This window comes from Rutidosis leptorrhynchoides, chromosome 6 (genome assembly GCF_046630445.1).
Source record: "Rutidosis leptorrhynchoides isolate AG116_Rl617_1_P2 chromosome 6, CSIRO_AGI_Rlap_v1, whole genome shotgun sequence".
In the NCBI taxonomy this organism is placed as follows: domain Eukaryota; kingdom Viridiplantae; phylum Streptophyta; class Magnoliopsida; order Asterales; family Asteraceae; genus Rutidosis; species Rutidosis leptorrhynchoides.
In genome coordinates, this window is record NC_092338.1 from 62,745,709 (window position 1) to 62,767,884 (window position 22,176).

At 38.1% G+C, this 22,176-nt stretch overlaps 1 protein-coding gene across 1 annotated transcript; it reads right to left on the reverse strand.

Annotated features, from left to right (window-relative positions):
* Positions 1–694: 694 nt before the first annotated feature.
* Positions 695–22,176, reverse strand: LOC139851470 (uncharacterized). Its single transcript, XM_071840519.1, has 5 exons — positions 21,652–22,176; positions 21,019–21,055; positions 20,677–20,913; positions 20,080–20,127; positions 695–1,020 (listed from the first exon to the last, which is right to left on the reverse strand). The coding sequence occupies exons 1-5, from the start codon at positions 21,966–21,968 to the stop codon at positions 760–762; spliced, it is 900 nt and encodes a 299-aa protein (XP_071696620.1). The 5' UTR covers positions 21,969–22,176; the 3' UTR covers positions 695–759.

Genomic DNA, 22,176 nt, shown 5'->3' on the forward strand with positions numbered 1-22,176 from the left:
CGCAACACCCTAGTTTGGGTTCCCTGACCAGATTTCAATTTCGGTTTGTTTCCACCGGATGATTTACCCATCTCCGAATGTCCAAATGCTGCCGGGAAAAAGTAACGTCGGTGGTTACAAAACGGTGCTGGAGGATCAACTTCACATAATTCATAGGTTCGAAATAGATCGTTTTGAAACTGATTTTTAAAAACGACAAACAAATTAGTCCCCCCTTTTATAAAAGTGAGAAGATTTTTCCTTTTCTGTTTACCTAAGAGGTCGAATATTTACTCCACTATACGCGATTTGACAGTATTAATCTATGACTGTTTTCAAACCCTTCTCTTACTACATGATTCAAAACTGAGTCCTCTTGCAAGGATCATAGGACCCAACCACCTTGTTGTTAGTGATGGTTTTAGTCTACCCTTCATACTTGTGTGGAGTTTTATATTATTTGATTTAATTATGATAAAAGTAATAAACATTAGTTATATAACATCCAGAGCTATGTAATTATCAAAAAGACCAGCAGCAGTGAACAAACAGATGAAACTAGAAGCACAATAGTTTCTGCATTTTTCACTCTAACAAATCTTTCTAACATCTACATAAAATCAAAAATATCATTACTTATATGAGTCCTGATCAAAAACGCCGAGGAAAAAAAAAAAAAAAAAAAAAAAAAAAAAAAAAAAAAAAAACTCACCAAAACTCAACTAGAATAGATCAAACATTCAAGTTTTGTGCAAGAATTCTTGAACATCAACATACAAACTATTTTTTACCAAATTTCAAGCACTTGTTGTGTTTAACTCCTGTCATACATGATCCTGATGAAGCCCGTTGCTTGTTTGGTTTATGGATCGATACCTTCTCCATTGCAGTTACAAACTTGCGCAGATGTTTTATGTACTCTGGGTAAGTTTCAAGGTTGCAATGGCCCCCACCTTCGACCCACAATGGATCGTATTTTTCCTTTGCAAGTTCCCATAACCGCTTCCCGTGTGAGAAGTCAACAATTTCATCATTTGTGCCCTGTCAAAGGTCAAATATCGAACTGATTCGAGCTTATAATTGAAATAAGGAGAGACAACTATTTGCCGGTATGCTCAACAAGGTCTGACGATAAATCTTAGGCTTTTGTTTCATACATGTTTGTTTAATGAAAACATAATAATAGTGATCAATAATGGATCTATAACTAGATTGATTTTTATAGTTAAAAGCAAGAACTTCACAAAGCATATAGCATTTTTCTCTATTTATCAAGCCATAAGTTATAGTCGATATTCGTCTCTAACAACTTTTGAATCTAAAGTTTTTTTTTTTTTTTTTTGAAGAGCAATATCGGCATCACCCAGAGGAAAAATAATCACCTTCGCGATTATTTGCCACACAAGCGGTTAGCGGAAACCGCTTTGGGGGAAACCCCCAGAGGATAAATCTAGCGATTTTGTCAATGCCAGGATCGAACTAGTGACCTCTTGAAACCCATACCTCTTGAAACCCAGACTAGTCGCGGAATACCGTTCAGGCAATGCCTACTTGTTCTGAGGTTACCTATTTGCATGTAGCAGTTTTATCATACTATGCATGTATATTACATTGACATGTAACAATAAAATTAAATGTATTAAATGTCCAATGAAGGTAGCCATCAGGAGGCTGTAACCGGAGGGGGTTCACTTTCATACTAATTCTACTCCAGTTGTAAATGGTGGGCGTAATATCTAAGTTGATGTTGATGTGCACGATCCTGTGTTTGAGTCAGAAAACAACGTGGGTTGTGATTTGCAATTTGGTACTATTAACAAAGTTACGAAGACCGTGGATGAGGGTGTAACCAATACAGAGAAGATTTTGTTTGATGAAGCTAATTTGTTTAATGGTGTGGAGGATATGAATATGCCAAGATATGTTCGTTTAAATGAAGGTGTGTATGAAGTTAATTTGCCAAAAAAATGCTCGTGTATTGGTGTTACTCATGAACCTGGTTCCTGTTCGTTAAATGGAATTAAAGTTATTTTTCCAAAAAAAATTTCATGTATTGGTGAAAAGTGTATTGATTCTTGTTTGAAGTTTTTGGATAAATGTCATAAGAGTGATTCCACATTCACTACTTCGGATGCGGGTGCCTCTAAAAAAGGTGTTGAGGGTTCGGTTACTTAGGGGTTAATGGTTAAACAACAGGAGTTTGTAGATGCTATGAACAAAATGTACGGGGTCGATTCGTCTTTGGGTTTGGGCTCGGAAATGCCCGTTAAGAGTGGGCTCATTAATGGACCAACTTTGGTTAAAAACTGTAAGTCTAAAGGCTCGAAAAGAATAAAGAAGGTGGTCGGGTGTTGATGATTCGGTTCGGTTGCAAAATGTAGCGGGCGAAGGTTTGGTTATTCAAGAGTTGGATGATGATGTACATGTTGAAGAGGGTGGTGATTTCTCTAGTTAAGGATATACCTTCGGATTGTGTTGATGTAGTTTCAGTTAGTGGTGCAGCTAATGGCTCAATTAGGATTAAGAAACCGATGAAGATGTTTGGGGTTTTGGTGAAGCTTTACACACTCTTTTTAACGAGCCTAAGGATCTAGAATTGGTCAAGAAGAATAAAGCGAAGACGATTGTGGACGAAGGTGTGTGGGCGAGGTGGGAAGATGAAGTGAATCGTAATGTGGATGCAAAAGCTAGATGTCTCCTTAAAGATTTGGTTGATCGGGGCTTGCAATGTCCTTCGTCGGTTACCTTAAAAGTAAGCGGTTCGGATGATGTATTCTCGTACGAGTATATTGTTGGAGTGCGAAGCGAGTTAAAAAAGGATTCGAACAAGAAGAATTCGGTTCGCCAGATAAGGCGCGCCGCGGCCTAGTTTGTGAACAGGGGTCGAGTTGAAGAAAGTTTCTGTTTCGGGTTTTGCCTTGGAGGCGCGGCGCGGCTGTGCCTGTCGAGGAAGTTTCCAAAGACGTGTTTTCTTGTTCCTAAAGCTATTTCCTTGTTGAGTTTTTGCCTATTTAAGCATCTTATTGTAACCCATACATGTATCCACGAAATTTATCAATAAAAGAACTCTCTTTGGTGGCCGAGGATTAAAGTAATCATTCATGATTACATATAACCTCGTTAAATTCTCTTGTCTTTATCGTTTTTTCTAGTTTCTTCATATACATCAATTATTTTCGTTTATTGTAAGTGGCATGGGAGGCCCGGAAGGGGTGCAAAGTGATCGACCGCTCAGGGCCCATGATTTTCAGGGACCCAATTTTTCTATATATGCAGACATAATCGGATATTTGAGAAGTAAAATGAACTTTAGATCTAAGGGCCTTTCAATATTTTATACGCCACCTCGGTAATTTCCATTGATCTGTATTTATAAGGGGCCTTTTTTTACCGCCTCGCTCGGGGCACTAGAAAACTCAGGACCGGCGTCTAAGTGGGTTTGATACCCTAGGGTTATCTAGTCTTGTTAGGGCTCACATGCTTTATTTCTAACAAGTGGTATCAAGAGCTTCGGTTCGGTTTCACGGGAACAATGGCGGAAAATAGTGATGTGAAGATTGATAAGTTTGATGGGAATGATTTTAGCTTTTGGAAGATGCAAATTGAAGATGTGCTCTATCAAAAGAAGTTTTACCAACCATTGAAGGGTGTTAAACCGGAAGAGATGACTCAAGGCGAGTGGGAGTTGTTGGATAGACAAGCCCTAGGAGTTGTTCGACTTTCTCTGGCCAAAAACGTTGCTTACAACATCGTTGGTGAAACCACAACGGCGGGTGTACTTGCGGCTTTATCTAACATGTATGAAAAGTCATCCGCTTTGAATAAAGTTTTCTTGATTCGGCAATTGGTGAATGCTAGGATGATGGAGGGTTCTTCAGCGGCGGATCATGTTAACGAATTTAATTCGATTTTAACTCGTTTGAAGTCGGTGAATATTAAATTTAATGATGAGCTTGAGGCGTTGTTTTTGCTATCTTCATTGCCCGATAGTTGGGCCGGTACGATTACGGCGGTTAGTAGTTCATCCGGAACTACTAAGTTAACTTTTGAAGGAATCCGGGATTGATTCTTAGCGAAGGTATTCGTAGGAAATATTCGAATGGAAGTTTGGGTTCGGTTCTAAGTATTAGTCGGGGAAGAGCTAGGTCAAGAAGTCCGTCAAGGAGCAAGAACGTGGTGTGTTAGAATTGTCAACAAGTTGGTCACTATAAGTCAAAGTGCCCAAGTCTCAAGTTAGGTGGGGGCGTATCGACTATGGTGATCGAAGATGCGTTGACGTGCCAAAAAGAGGTTCTTGACGAATCCTGGATTTTAGATTCGGGTGCCTCGTATCATGTTATCCCATACATGAACGAGATGGTGAACTTCAAGGAATACTCCGGTAAGGTTCGAGTTGCGAATGGGAGTACACTTGATATTGCGGGTATTGGTGATCTCGTGGTTAGACACTTGAATTATGCTTGGATCTTGAGGAATGTGCGGTTTGTTCCAAAGCTCAAGAATGGGTTGATTTCGGTTGGGCAATTGGATGACGATAATTGTCATGTCCTATTTGGAGATCAAAAGTGGGTAGTGTTTAAGGGAGATTATGTGGTTGCTCGCGGGTTTAAAAGGGGAACCATGTATATGGTTGAAGTTCCTAAAGAAGAATGGCTACGTGATTTTGTGGATGTCAAAAGTCCTAGCATGCTAATGCTTTCCGAAATTGTTGAGGGATCTTGTTTGAGTGGGAGCTCAAAAGAAGTTGAAGCTAGTGAAAATTCGGATCGAATTGGGTACACTAGAGCTTTCGGTACTTCGGGTAGATCTTCTCCAATGGCAACTTTGTTGTGGTCGACCGAGGAAGATGAACAAGAGGTTTTCTTAAGAGTCATGATTAATGATACATCCGTACAGTGGGAGTTGGCTCGGGATGGAAAATCGGGTTTGTCAAAAGACATACGCACAAGGTTGCAAAATTCGCTATTCGAGGATTAATCGGTTGGGACTTTGGAAGGATTAATCGGCAATTCGGGTATTAATTGGAGATTAATCGGATTGTACTGTACACATTTTTATATTAAATTTTAAAAATTATATGTATAATTATAGAAAAAAACCATAAAAATATAGATAATTTTTAACATAATTGTTTAAAATTGTTCATTTTGCTTCAAAACTATAAAATTCTAGTTTAAATTCATGTTAAAATGTTAACTATTTTTTTACTTTGACTAACTTTGATTACCAAATTCGATTTTGATCCATCAATTGACGTTCATCGTTTAATTAAACAGATTTTTGGAAACCGGAACGGATTGCTCCTAAAAATGATTAATCGGGGATTAATCGGCGAGTAATCGGGTTTTTTACAACATTGCGTACGTACGTATGTGGTCGGTGTTCCAATGGTGAAAGCAAAGGCGGTTATGTGGAAGATCAAGGGTGTGATTGCGTTCTCACACGGCTGCCTTGATGGTGTTTGTTGACCATCTTTATTGTCGTATTTAGTGGCGTTAGGTTTTACTGTATTTTACGTGTGTCTTATTGTATTAAGCTAAGTTTTACTTATAACCATCTCATGTAACATTTAGGAGGTTGCTCTATATAAAGCCACCTCCTCACTCTTTGTTGTATAGGTTGAGTTAGCATAATATTGCAAGTATCATTCCACACACTCTTATTCTCTCTATATTCTTTCTAGTCTTCCTAAACCCATAAACACTACAAGAACCGATCGGATCATCCTTCCAAAGGGGAATAACAATTGGTATCAAGAGCTTGACTAGACATCGTGTTTAGAAGATCAAGGCTCGAAGCTTTCCATCGTGTTCATAGACGTGTTTGTGTTCTACTTCGGTTTAGGTAACTTGCATAACTCAACTCATCTTGTTCTAGTTGGTTTTTGTATGCATATCATAACATAATTATCTTAAAAACCACTTGATCTTGAACTGAATACATATACATATACTCAGTGTTTTTGTTACATATTTCATAACATATATATGGCTTTTAAAAAAAAAAAAAAAAAAAAAAAAAAAAAAAAAACACTAGAAATTATGCTCAATTTGAACTAGACTGTTTAAACCTCATGTACATGTGGTTTCAAACTTGAACTTGTTAAAACATCTCAATCTTGTGTTCATCTCATACATATACAAGTTAAAACTCACTATGAAACTTAAAAATTTCATATATATATATATATATATATATATATATATATATATATATATATATATATATATATGTTTAAACTTGTTAGATTGGTTAAATTTGTGAACAAACAAACCTTAGAACACTAAAAGGATCAATTTAACCATCTTCACCCTCACCATGTCGACATCCACATTCACCACCTCAAACCCACTTTAATCGATCACCATCTCCTTCTCCACGAAATCACCACCAATCAAACTACCTTCGATAATCAACCTCATCTTATCGCTATTGTTACATGAACCACCACATGCTACTTGTTATTGTTCCTGTTTCGTTGAGAATCAACACAATACCACAAACCCACTCAAATACTACACTAAATAGTTGTTGCTGCTATATGAGTGTTGTTAAACGAGGACCAAACCATCACCACTAAACAACCACACCACGACAACCTGCAACTTGTTACTGCCGTAATTATTTACTACTTCTATCTTTGTATAAACGATTTGATGATGGTACTACGAAGAACCTGATGCAGTTTCTTCCACAGTTTCTTCCACTGATCGAGCAGTTTCTTCCATGTACAGCTGCATCATTCCTGTTTCATTTCTGTTTTACTTCGTGAAACCACAAACCAACAATCCCATCGAAATTGCTGTTATTTTGGTTCCCAATATTTTAATTATATGGTTTTGCTTCTTGACAAGTTGTATCACATAATTGATTGGAGACTTTATCAACTTGCACTTTATCAAGTTGCTAGTGGAACTTATTGGAATTTATGGCCTACAACATGCTTATGATCATAGATCATGGAAATGATAATTAAAAAGAAGATAGGGACATTTTCTTTTCTTTTGTCTGTTGGCCGATAGATTACAAGCAAATAACCAATTGATAACAATTATAGTCAAAAAGGAAAAAGAGATGATGATTCACGGCTCAACTTGATTATTTCCTTATTTTTTTAAAATAGAACTCCACTAGTCACGCATGCATTCAATTAATAAATCACGGGATCTTCCTTGATTTTTGGCTTTCGAATAAAGTATTAGGAGTGGGTAAGTAGTGGGTAATTTTCAATTATAAAATTTAGCCGAAAGGCATATACACTTAATTGAAAGTTGGCACTAACATGAGTGGTTAACAGAAAGAAAAGGATTTTAATTATTTAATAATTAAAAGGGTCCATGATTATTGAAATATGACAAAGGCTTCAATATTTTAAAACAATCTTTGACAGTGTGCTCGAAAAGTGTTTTCAACATTACTTTACCTTATTTTGGGTTTCGAAAACTTCGTTAAAAAGCGCACGAAAACTTTGCTCTAAAACTTTACAGCAACAGTGCTCGAAAACTTATTGTACGAAATCATACTGTTCTTGTTCGAAAATTTGTTGTTCGAAAACCTCCTGCACGAAAACCTGCTGCCCGAAAACCTTTGATCATTTCAAAAAAAAAAAAAAAAAAAGTAAAAAGGCGGGAAAACGTGAGTAAAATTTATTTTTTTCTACGGACTAAAAAGAACGTTTTTACGCGAGTTTTAAATTTTCACGAAAGAAAGTTTTTCGGAGCGATAAATCATCCAAAAACGCGCAATTTTGAACGAAAATTGACGAAAAATTTTCGAAAATTTCAATTTTTTTCTCAACCTCCCGAACACTCTTACGTTCATTTCTCAAAAGTTGACGACACAAATTTTTGACGAAAATTTTTGAAGGGAAATTCAAACACGTGCACTTAACAGATACTTAACGGAGAGTTAACGGAAACTAACGAAACGTCATTTTCAAAACTTGACTCAAGAGAATCATATTTTGAGGGGGAGAAAAGTGATAATTCTTTTTTATTATTTGACGTTTAGTGATAATTAAGAGTGTACCTTCAGTAATACATTCGAAACAAAGCTTTGTTGGACACCTGTCCATATATACCTGTCCATATATATTTGTTTGTACTAATCCACTTACAGCTAAAATGGCAAATCGTGATGCATTGACCGGATACTCGTCCACCCATGTTGTTCGAGGGTGAATTCAACGAATGGAAAGGGAGATTCGACAACTTTATCGATGGCAAAGGAGACCAATCTAAGGATCTATGGGACTCATTCAACAACGGCCCAAAGGTGTATCTCCACCCTGAAACCGGAGCAGTCCTAAAACCTTATGATCTAGAAGGTGACAGAGCTAAGAGGGCACAAGCTGATATAGACTCGAGGAGCATCATCATGCAAGCACTTCCTCAAGACATGTACAAAACAATCATTTCTTTGAAATCAGGTAAAGAGCTACTTGATGAGATCACTCGTCAGCAAGAGGGATACAGTCAATCTGAACAAACCAAAATCGACATTGCTCTTGCCCTGTATGAGGACTATGCTCAGTTACCTGATGAGCTGTTGAAAGATTGCTACAAGCGGTTCTGTGGAGTTATCAACGAACTAAGAAAGGTGGGGTTGCCAAAGACTAATCAAAAGACTAATCAGGAATTGAACATGAAGTTCCTGAAAAAGCTAAACGAAGACTGGACACCATATGGGAACAACTTCCGAGCTTCAAAGAACACCAAGAAGTACAACATTCATGAAGTTGTTGGAAGATTGATGAATCATCAACCTGAGGTCCTAAAAGTCCAGTATGCTAGAAAAGGCCCTGAAACAGCAATGGATGATCCACTCGCACTGTATGTCAGCAAGACCTCTTCAAAGGCTCAATCAAGCCGTCCTAAATTCACCAAAGCTAAACATGTCGTATCATCTGATGAAGACACATTCTGATGTGGATGAAGAACATCGAGATCTTGTCAAGGCTGCTGCCATGTTCAGCAAACAACTGAACCTGAGGAGATCATCTGGCGGTTTTAGCAAAGGCAACAACAACAGAACATCCTCCAGCTCTTCTTACCATAAGAGGCCCGAGGCTTCACGATCTCAGTACCGAGTTCCTGAAACCAAAGCTTCAGATAATGTATGTTTCAATTGTGGTAAAGCAGGTCATTATGCACGTGAATGCAAACTCCCAAAAAGGAAAGATGCTGAATACTACATACAGAAGATGTTGATGGCTCAAGATGTTGAAGAAGGAAAGGTTCTAAAAGCTTCGGATGATGTGTGGTTAAATTGGTCAGATAGTGAACAAGAGCAAGATCGAGCTAATGTGGTCAAGCTAACAAACATCACCAAATCAACCGGAGCAACAGATCACCAGTCATCCGATGATGAGGAAGAGGTACAACTATACACTGATACTACTCATGAATATTACAACTCTGTGCATAATACTTCTGAGCTTATATCTGATGTATTGCAAACTTGCCATGAAACACCTCTTGCTCATAATGATGACTTTGTAGATAGCCCTGTAGACCATACAACAACCCCACTTGTCCAAATTGCACATCCCATTGAAACTGAATTTGTGCCTATTAATGAAGAAAGTGTGTTTCCTGTACTACCCGATATGTATGTAGATAGCTTTGCTAAAATGAGTAAAAACCTTAGATCATTTGCTAGTAAACTTAAAGGACTACAAAACGAGAACTCTAGGTTAAAATCTGAATTGGAATCAAAGGTAGCGAATGATACATACATAAAGTTACAACAACAACTAGCTGATAAAATAACCGAATTTAATAAGCTAGAAAGTAGTGTGAAACCCCTACGGATAGAAAGGACAGATTTTAAAATGAGGAATGCAGTTCTCACGGAAAAAGTGAACAACGCTGAAAAAGAACTTAAGAAGCTTAATGATTCTAGGATACTTTTTCTAGAGACTGTAGAACAAAAAACTAGAAAGCCTTTGAATGACCTGGCCGAGAAGACTTCTGAATGCTCTAAGTTAGTTACAGAGAACTTAAACTTAAAAACCCAACTAAGTTTATTTGAAGAGAAACTTTACAAAACTGACCAAGCAAAAGTAGTCTTAGATGGCCACATTTCTAAACAAGCTTTGTTCCTGAATCGACCCAAAAACTCCTACTAAAAACACCAGGGGTTACGATTTGAAAATCCTCAAATACAGTCCAAGATCTCCAAAGCCGAACCTAGTTTATATGATGGTAGATACATTAAGATCGGTTTACCAGAGAGACTCACTTTTGCCAATGAAAGTGAGATTGAGGAGAGAATAGCCAATCGATTAACAAAAATGAAACGTGAGGTGTCGTTAATTTATGACAAATTAAATGCTACATATATGAGAAAAGATGGTTCATATTATAACACCCCTCTCGATTTATTCAATGATTTTGAAAGTTTGAATGCTCAAAATAGTCCTAAAAAGCGTATAATCTATTTACCAACCTTGGTTTTAGAAAGATACATCATCAGTCTGGAGGACGAACTTGATCAAAATAAAATCAAATATTTTAACAACGAACTCAAATTTCAAATAATCATTAAGGCTTTACAACACCAAATCTCTGTCATTGAATCCCAAAACAACAAACTGGCCTCTAATGTTCATAAACTTGAGAATCAAATTGCAAATCAAGTTGTTAATTTTTGTGAATTGATTTCAAAGAACACTAAATCACGGGACTCAAACCCAAAATCCGTGAATGACTCCATCAATTGTGAAGGTCTAGCACAAGAACTCAACGACTTTAGTGATTCTCTTTTGACCAAGTTTGACATTGTTGAACGTAGGTTAGAATCATCTAGGTCCAAATCACTAGATCACTTCTTAGAGTCTCAACCCAAGATTCCAGAAGTTAAGGTAGAAACCCAACCTGAGAAAGAACCTCTGCCATTAGGAATTCAGGATGATGATAATGATTTAACTCAATTTGTTGATAAGCTAGAACGAGATAACATAGATCTACAGATTAAATGTGAGACTTATAAGAAAATTCTAGCAACGATTGAGAAAATGCATGTAGTTCCTAAAGTGGAATCCACCTACAACTTTAAAGAAGGAGAAGTCTTAGTTTCAATAGAAGATCTCTGTCTAGAAATTAAGGATTTGAAAAGTTCATTGAAACTACTTGAAAAGGAAAATCTTACTTTGCATGATCAATGTGATTTCTTGAAAACTATGGACTTGTGTAACAATACAATCTATGCTAAATCTGATGTGTCCATTATTGATAGAAAATGCATGGTCCCAAATAATCCTTCTGTGCTTGGTTCTTATAGAATGTTTTCTGAACAAGCTTCCATTGACACTTCAAAACCAAATGTGTCAGTTCGTACCCAAGCTACTAAGTCCGAGTTGCCCAATGCTTCAACGTCTACACCCAAGACGATTAAAAAGCGGGTTACTTTTGCAAAGACCCCAGCAGTTACCATCTTGAAAATCCCAATGCATCTTCACGAAAAGAAAAGTTGGTTGTCCAAACTGCTGCCCATCCTAAACCACCATCTTCCGCCAGATTGCTAAGGAAACCAGATAACCCCGTACAAAGAATAATCCTAGAACGGGGTGAGTCTGTCCACTCTGCAAAGAAGGTTCGAAACCACCCCGCACCGTCTACTCAGAACAGGAGTGGTGGTTCCTTGAACGCTTTCAAGAAAAGAACTACCAACCACTCCAAAACTGTTCAAAACAGGAGTGGTAGGTCATTTAATCAAGAGTCTAAAACCACTAAAAACCCGCAACAATCAAATTTCCAAAACTCAAACTTCAGTTGGTTTCTGCCGCTGATAATGTTAAATACAAGGTAACTAGTGGTTTAACAAAGACTCAAAAGCGAAATCATCGCAAGCGTGCACAAATAGCTAGACAATCACTGCAACATAATATGAATCGATTTCAAACTGAGTCTAACATTAAGATTTTAAATTTCATAGGACCTAAATCAAAACAAAGCCTTTTGAAAGAGTGGAAACCCAAGACTGAAACAGCCCAAGCGTCATCGAGTCCAGCTTCTCAGTCATGGTCATTTAAATGTTCTAAATGTAATAGACATTTGTATTTTGGTCACCAAAAACATGATTCGTGTGTTGTAATGAATGTTAAAGCCTTGTTAAATGATTCACTTGTGAGACTTGCTGTGCTAAACTCTATGAAATTGCGTACTAATCAGGAACCCAAGAAAATTTGGGTACCTAAAATCTGTGCTTAATTCTGTTTTGCAGATTATCCCAGCATGTGTATGGTACTTGGATTCTGGATGCTCCAGACACATGACTGGTGATAGGTCGATGCTGATAAACTATGTCAACAAGTTTTTAGGTACAGTACGTTTCGGGAACGATGAAATCGCGGCAATTGAAGGATATGGGGACTACGTAGCAAATAGTGTCACAATCAAACGGGTATCCTATGTGAAAGGACTTAGCTGTTGCCTATTCAGTGTCAGTCAATTCTGTGACAGCGACCTTCGTGTGATCTTTGAGAGATCAAAATGTTGTATTCAAACTATGGAGGGAGAAGATCTCCTCGTAGGCAAACGCACATCTACTCTTTACTCCCTCACCATGCAAAACGTGTCCTCCAATCCGCAACCACTCTGCTTGGTTTCGAAAGCAACTTCTGAAACCTCCTGGTTATGGCATCATCGAATGTCACACCTTCATACTCAAAACCTCAATAGATTGGTATCTCATAATCTAGTTGATGGTTTTCCACTCATATCCTTTGATTCTGCACACGTATGTCCTTCCTGTGCTATGGGTAAGATACATAAATCATCTCACAAATCAAAAACCGAGCACAGCACAACGGGTCCTTTACACATGTTACACATGGACTTATGTGGACCAATGCGTATCGCTAGCCTTGGCGGCAGAAAATACATTCTGGTGATAGTTGATGATTTCTCTCGCTACACTTGGGTGAAATTCCTAAAAAGCAAATCTGAAACTCCCAAAGTGATCATTGATTTCTTGAAGAGAATCCAACTATCCTCAAACAAACTCGTGCGAATCCTCCGTACCGATAACGACACTGAATTTCAAAATTCAATTCTTAATTCATACCTTACCAATACTGGTATCACGCACCAAACTTCTGCCGCCCGCACACCACAACAGAACGGCGTTGTTGAAAGACGAAATCGAACCCTCGTTGAAACAGCCAGGACAATGCTTGTCTACTCTAAACTGCCTCCATCTCTTTGGGCTGAAGCGGTATCTACAGCATGCTTCACACAAAATCGTTCAATCATCAACCGTCGTTTCAACAAAACTCCATACGAACTTCTCTTTGATCGAAAACCAAATGTCAAATTCTTTCGCATTTTTGGTTGCGTCTGTTATGTACTAAACGATCAAGACAATCTAGGGAAGTTTGATGTTCGTGGTGACGAAGCTATCTTCATTGGCTACTTGCAGGATCGTGTAGCTTATCGCATTTACAATCGTCGAACTCGTACCATTAAAGAAAGCACCAATGTAAAGTTTGACGAGTTGTCCGGAATGGTTCTTGGACACAACGGTTCTCGACCCGGTCTCAACCCAATGACACCTGAATCTCCAATCAGACATGTCCCACTCGCAACCTCGGATGACCTCGACGTGTTGTTCGAACCAATCGTTCCTCCAACCTCGCCCAATCCCACGGTTACCCCACAGCCGATTGCCCCTGAATCAATGACTATTGGTACATCTACTCCAATAGTTATGGGCGAATCGCCATCCATTGAAAAAGACTCCGACGAGTTCTTTATACTAGATGACCTTGACACTTGTGCGTCATCTTCTTCTCGAGTCCCTCCTATTGCAAAACGAGCTTCAACAATAGAGACTCCTCCTCTTGTAAACGATGAATCAAATTCCCTCGAAACGGTTATTGCTCATGACACTGAATCCCATGAACACGAACCGTTTATCAATCCTTTCCCCAATCAAACATCAGATCCTGAGCCACCTTTGGTTCCTATCGCTAAAACCACAGAACCTCCCTTGACTAATAATGGTGCCAATCATGATGTTAACATGGAACCATCAAGCTCTTCCTCGTCCTCTCATGCTGATACATCTCTTGATGATATAGCCTCTCGAAGGACATCCTTGACTACTTCCATTGCCAACCCCACGTTGTACATTCAGTTGCCCCCAATAACACATAATCCACCGCCGCAAGCTTCGTCATTGGGATCATTATCTACGTCTACTAGCTACTTATGTAGATACTTCATTGGATAATGCGCATAATGAACCTCTCCCTCACTCATCCAAGTGGACTAAAGATCACCCAATCAATCAAATCATCGGTGATCCCGCTTCGTCTGTTAAAACCCGTAGTGCTTCAAACAATGAATGTCTATTTTCTGCCTTTCTGAGTAATGTGGAACCTTGCACGGCTCGTGATGCACTTCAAAACCCTGACTGGTTTGTCGCCATGCAAGAAGAAATTCATCAATTTGATCGTCTTGAAGTTTGGGATCTTGTCCCACGACCGGCCGGAAAAACCATTATCGATACCAAATGGATTTTCAAGAATAAGAAGGACACTCACGGCATTGTCATTCGCAATAAAGCACGTTTGGTTGCAAAAGGATATCGACAACAAGAAGGGATTGACTACGATGAAACATTTGCACCCGTCGCACGAATTGAAGCCATTCGACTATTTCTGTCTTATGCTGCCCACAAGCGGTTTACAGTCTATCAGATGGATGTGAAAACAGCCTTTCTAAACGGCGTGCTCCAAGAAGAAGTTTATGTTGGTCAACCTGAAGGTTTTGTAAATCGAAAATTTCCAAACCATGTGTACTTGTTGTCAAAGGCTCTTTATGGATTAAAACAGGCACCTAGGGCTTGGTACGAAACCCTCTCTGCATATCTGCTCAAAAACGGTTTTTCTCGTGGAACCATCGACACTACTCTTTTCATAAGAAAACAAAAGGATCACATTTTGTTGATCCAAGTTTATGTCGACGATATCATATTTGGTTCTACTTCCCCCGCTTTGTGCTATGAGTTTTCTGAACTCATGAAAATCAAGTTCGAGATGAGTATGCTTGAAGAACTTCATTTCTTTCTGGGGTTAGAAGTTAAACAACTTCCCAATGGTATTTTCATCGGACAATCTAAATACATTTTTGATATGATTAAAAAGTTTAATTTTCCCGACATGAAAATATCCCGAACCCCAATGTCTATCAACAACACTCTGCATGCTGATCTCGATGGACAACCATTTGACCAAACCCTTTATCGGAGCATAATAGGTTCTTTGATGTATCTGACTGCCAGTAGACCCGACATCATGTTTGATGTGTGCCTGTGCGCCCGATTTCAGGCTAACCCTAGATATTCCCACTACAAAGCTGTAATACGACTCTTTAGTTATCTAAAGGGTAGCACTCATCTAGGAATCTGGTATCCCTTCGAAACTGGATTCGACCTGACTGCATTTACGGATGCTGATCATGGTGGTGACAAAGTTGACCGTAAAATCACCTCAGGAAGTGTACAATTTCTAGGTCGAAAGCTAGTCAGTTGGTCATCTCGCAAACAGAATTGCATCTCACTTTCCACAGCCGAATATGAATACATCGCGGCTGTGAGTTGTTGTTTACAAGTTCTGTGGATGCAAACCCAACTACGTGACTATGGATTTATAATTGACAAAATTCCGATCTACTGTGACTCTCAGAGTGCCATTGCTATCACTAGCAATCCGGTCCAACACTCGCGCACTAAACACATTGATATCCGCTATCAATTCATAAAGGACCACGTGGAAAAAGGCAACATCGAACTTTATTTTGTCCCGACCAAAAATCAGTTGGCTGACTTACTTACCAAGGCCTTAGATGAACTCACGTTCAAATACCTAGTGGGTGAACTAGGCATGGTAGATTTTTCTGACATATAGATTCATGGGATGTGCCTAGGGGGAGCAATAAGAATCATAATGGCTCTCACATAAATTACAGTGTAAGACCCGCTCTTCAAATAAGGTTTTCTAAAAACTAAATTTGCAAAATTTATTTTTCAAAATAGGTTTTCACAAAGTAAAACATATTTTGAGGGGGAGAAAGAACGAATTTTTGCAAAATCTGAAGGCTTCTACATACTTCTGTGTAGAACCCGCATCTCAAAGTGGTGTCAAACACACTTCAAAGTGGTGTTAAACATCAAAACGGCTTTTGCACAAATAACAGTGTAAAACCCATATTTACACACATAACTCTCCCAATAAACTAAAGCTAAAACGTGTAACTATCAAGGGGGAGTTTAAAGATTCAAATGTCAGTAATGACGGAGGATGTGTAGGAGGATGTGTCTAGATGACTGCCTCAAACAAAATAGTCATCAAATGACGGAGGATGTGTCCTAGTGACTGCCTCAGGAGGATGTGTCTAGATGACTGCCTCAAACAAAATAGTCATCAAATGACGGAGGATGTGTCCTAGTGACTGCCTCAGGAGGATGTGTCTAGATGACTGCCTCAAAAGTGGAATGACCCAACAACTTGATGCAAATTAAGTGTTTGGAGTCTCGAACTGCTGAAGGGGTTTCGAAAAACCATGAATAGGAACCCTGCGTATCGGCCGGAAATCCTCTATCAACACCTTATTGTAGAAGGTGGGACCTCAAACAGGGTCCAGAGGTCAGACTTATCTTGATGAGGGAGATCTGTCTAGTTCAACGGAGAGGCAATATGACAATACTTAGGCTTACCTTGGTAGATTTATCCATGGTTGTAAAACTCGGCCAACTCGGCCGAGTAATCGGCGATTACTCGGTTGGAAGAACAAAACGAGTAATCGGTGTCTAACTCGTCCAATTACGACGCCGGTCAACGGTGCTCAAACGGCGGTCAGCGGCGGCCAAATATCCAAATGATGTGCGTGAGTCCGTAGATCTGAAAACTTACCCGGTTTAAAGCTTGTAGAAGGGAAGAAGAGGAATAGATCGATGAAGTTGAAGTTGCAATGGACATGTTTTGAGTGAACATTTTTTCCAGATGCTTGCAGGATATCTGTAAAAGATAAATCAGAGTAAAGGACTGAGTTGTCCCCATCAATCCCTTTTAGATCTAAACACGTACTCCGCATTAAATATCTTTTTCTTTTTACAAATGGCAATAATAGCCCTTAAACTTTTATCAAACGTTAATAATAGGAACAAACTTGATATCCACTCTTAAACCTTTTATTAATTGATATCAAACTCCCTCATATTACAAATACATTGAGAATTCGGTCCTTAAATTTTAATTTACCAAGTTAAAACATAAAACATTATTAGTTTGAGATATAATTAATTAGTTTTTATTTAAGAAGTTTAATATTTAACATATATATATGAGAATATATATATTTATCTTAAAAAGTCAACGAAAGTCAACATCCGATTACTCCCCCGAGTACTCCCCGAGTCGCCGATTACTCCTCAAAAACCTCCTGCCGAGTACTCCCCGAGTCGCGAGTTTTACAACCTTGGATTTATCAGACCTCCGGAAGGATGATCACCTTAACGATCAGTCAGCCATTAAGCCTGATAACACACACTCCTTAGAGAGTGCAACAATTGAAAGAGATGTGTCACCTCATGATATATCAATGACTTCAGGACGTGATGTAACATCTTCCTACATTACATCGATTTCGACCGACACTTCGGTGTTAGGTACTGTTGGAAGGCTTGGTATAACCAAGAGCGGGAAACCCGCAACCAAGTTCCATGATACTTTAATCATGGGGGCGGATAGTTTACTAACACCGACTGAAACTTCGGTTATCAGTCATCCTCGTCATCCGCTGAGGTAACTCCCGGAGAACCCAATTCCGGTGAGGTCAATTCCGGAAAAAGTTTTGGTTTCAGAAAACTTGTCTAGTGTAACAACTAGCATGATTGTTTTAAACCTGTCTAGTGTAACAACTGGCTTGACTTTTACAAAACCAAAAACGTTTTTCTGAAAGATCCTGTTTTCTCTAAGGATCAAATTTTACCTTAATCCCTTTGTTTTCTCTTAGCAGGTACACGTTCTCTCTCTGGCGAACATAAAAAAAAAAAAAAAAAAAAAAAAAAAAAAAGACGAATCATTATTTGAGGGGGAGCAAAAGAGGTTTACCCAACAACGAAAGATCATTTCAAGACCTCTTCGTATGTACAAAAGAAGATAATTCAAATCAAAAGAGACTAACAATCAAGGGGGAGATTGCGGGTAAATCAAATCAATCATAACACTCTCAGATCGGTTTTTCACATGTGCCAAAGTTTGTGTTCAAGATTAATAGCATCAAAGGCTTCATAATTCCAAAATCTACGAACCAAATTTCACTCCGAAAGAAGACGTGACTCCAACACATCAAGCAGAAATCACGACCCACAAGAAGGCTACAAAAGTCACTACAAGAGAACCATCACGGGAAGGTTATAGTTTTTGAAAACCAACGCCAAGGGGGAGATTGTTGACCATCTTTATTGTCGTATTTAGTGGCGTTAGGTTTTACTGTATTTTACGTGTGTCTTATTGTATTAAGCTAAGTTTTATTTATAACCATCTCATGTAACATTTAGGAGGTTGCTCTGTATAAAGCCACCTCCTCACTCTTTGTTGTATAGGTTGAGTTATCATAATATTGCAAGTATCATTCCACACACTCTTATTCTCTCTATATTCTTTCTAGTCTTCCTAAACCCATAAACACTACAAGAACCGATCGGATCATCCTTCCAAAGGGGAATAACAGTGTTATCCACATGTTTAATCTACCGGCGGGTTTATTCTTTGTTGGAAAGTTGAATCGGGTGGATGATATTGTGTACGGGTGGATCGCTTGGGTGATGGGGTTAATTGGGTCGGGTCGGACTCAAACGACCCGTTATCTCCAAAACTAATGAGGTATGTGCCATAGCCAAAGAGAGGTTCTTGTTTCCCAAGCTAGTAACAAAAGGATCGAATTATAGCTCAGCGGTATTTTTGGTGTCGAAAGACTTCACTTGCTCGAAGGTTATCGGAAGAAGTGCGGCGTGATTCGGGTGCAAATCCGGCGGTATCAAAAGGAGGTATAATTAGCGGGTCAAGTTGTTATTGTGGGATGATGATGATGATGTTGATGATTAAGATGGATGTTGTTTAACGTCTCTTCGAGTGGGAGATTGTTGGAGTGCGAAGCGAGTTAAACAAGGATTCGAAAAAGAAGAATTCGGTTCGCCAGATAAGGCGCGCCGCGGCCTCTCCTAGGCGCAACGCGGCCTAGTTTGTGAACAGGGGTCGAGCTGAAGAAAGTTTCTGTTTCGGGTTTTGCCTGTGCGTGTCGAGGAAGTTTCCAAAGACGCGTTTTCTTGTTCCTAAAGCTATTTCCTTGTTGAGTTTTGCCTATTTAAGCATCTTATTGTAACTCATACATGTATCCACGAAATTTATCAATAAAAGAACTCTCTTTGGTGGCCGAGGATTAAAGTAATCATTCGTGATTACATATAACCTCGTTAAATTCTCTTGTCTTTATCGTTTTTGCTAGTTTCTTCATATATATCAATTATTTTCGTTTATTGTAATTGGGTTTGATAACCTAGGGTTATCTAGTCTTGTTAGGGCTCACGTGCTTTATTCCTAACATATATCACGAAGTGGGAAATATGTTATTGCAGAAAAATCAGACGGGAGAGTCTCTTAGACGGATCATAGAAATCGTAATGGTTTGGCCAAGGCCGCTTAGTTGGGATTGGGTTGGTCTTTGTTTGGTTCTCGTCGTTGTTTAGATGTTTGCTTTTTTGGTGTTTGATTTAGTTGTTTTTTCTTGTATTGTACGGGGTTGGCGTTTAGCTTGGATTTGGCTCGGGTTAGTTAGTTTATAGTTAGCTTTTAGCTTAGTTTTCTTCCCCCGAGCCTCATCCTTTTGTGACTTTTTGTTTCCGTTTTTAGGTTCCTTCATTTTTTTGATGAAGGTGCCTAGTTTATATAGTAATCGCTATTTTTAGCCAACAAAAAAAAAAAAAAAAAAACCTTAATTAAACTGTGGAGTCTAGAAATCCCTAATTTATAAGATAGTAATAATGGTGTAAGAAGACTACAATTAATAAAGGATTTAGGCGAAGAATACTTACATGTATAACTAAAACCAGACAGTTGACTTTCTGTATTTTGTCAATATTCTGCACAAAAGATAACCGAATTAAGTGAGTGGCGTTGGTATGAAACCAGCAAAGCAACTTGATCATTAGGTATTTTCATTTGCGTCCGTTGCTAAACAAAGACGTTTTTTTGATGCAATAGGATTAGAACCCACAAAAATAAGAAAAATGGAAAACAAAGTCAGGTGCCAATGTCTACCCATTAGGGGTAAACGGGTCAATTTGGGCTCGAGCTTGACTTTCTCAATACTATCTAGACTCAAATGGGTATCGGTTAGAATGGAAAGGGGTTAAATGGGTTGAACAGGCTACACGGATCAAAATGACCCAAGTTTATTCATAGTGCATTAAACCTCCTATAAAGTTTTATAGCAAAAAATAGTTCTTCGGTCATATTTAAAACACATGTTATATGTAAAACCCATCAAAATTAAAGGCGAAAAGTGCTTCTAGATCGGCCCAACCTGACCCAAACCCATTGTGACCCTGTACCCAATATGCCCAAATTGCCATCTCTAGTGTAAATGAAAGGAATTTAAAGGGTTATTCTAAGGGAGGCTCACACTTTACCTTGAATATATCAAACCAAAGTGTCATCTTTACATTGTACAAAACTCGTATTCCTGAAAGAATAGCACTGTGTAAAACAACGCCTCTCAATCTTTGTAGTCGAGCAGCCAAGTGCAGTGTGGGCCCACTGCCAACGGATTGGCCATACAAGATGACGTCTTCTTGTTTAATTCCATATATGTCCTTCAAACAGTTGTACACAGCCTCTATATCATAGTATGTGTTGATTTCAGACGGCTAACCACAATGAAAGCAATAATCTTTAGAAAATCAACAAATAAATTATTTCAAGTTTCAATTATCTTTTAATTTAGTGCAACTATATCTTGCTTGATTACTTACTTTGCCTGTGGAAGCACCATATCCCGAGTAGTCATAACTGCAAATTAAAAAAAAATAAAGAAAATGAAAATTTGTTGAAAATGATTACAATATTTTTATTATTCACTTTAGGTTTTCAGCACTCATTACAATTGATTTTCGGTTTGTTATAGGTCAAAAGTATTTTGATTAATTTATAAAAAAATGAGAATACATCAAAGTTCACTATATATGAGCTGGAAATAGTAAATTATTACTTGAGCAGCATCTTTGTTTAAAACTTCACCAAACTTAAAGTGCTAATTATCAGCAATAACAAATTCCAAAAGACTAAAAAGGGAAACAAATTAAACAAAACACCAGGTGCCTATATAGTTGAATAACAAACCAAATTGGAAGCGCCCCTAATCAAAGAATTTTAACACCCTAAAATTAGAATCCACAAGTTCAATTCAATTCATCTACATTGCTAAATCATGTGCAGCTGGTGCCTATTTGTAAACACAAACATAACTAAAAATGATGATAGACATTAATTATAAAAATCTAAACAAGCCCACTTCAATATAATCACCCAAGACACAGAAACAAAAGCACTTAAAAGATTTATTGAAACATGAATAAAATTGAAAAAATGACATAAAATAAAGATACCTCATAATATTGAGTCTGAGGTGAGCTCTAAGCTCAATAAATAGCTCTTGCATCTGACCCAAATCAGCAGCATTACCATGAGAATACAAAAGTGTAAATTTACCAAAAGGGTGTTTCCAATATGTAGCAACAATCTTATTTCCAACTTTTGTATCAAGTACATGAATATCAACATTTTTATCTTCAGTTATACCTGTAAAACAATATCTTATATCCCCATTTGGTGTAAGTTCTTCATCTATACAAACATCATATGATGGTGGTTCTGGTGGAAAAAAAGCAAATTTTGCAGCTATATTTGAGGTAACATTTCCCATTTAACTACAAACCCCCCCACCTCATAAAGATTATTAATTTCCTAAAATTATTGAAACCCCTCTTTAATTCTGTAGCTCCTTGAATAAACGAATGCGATTTTGTATCCGGGTGTGAAGATTTTTGCTTCAAGATTTTACCTTCTTAATGTAACAAATAAATGATGGGATCTAAGAGAAAAAAAATTAATGAAATGGATTAAATAATTAA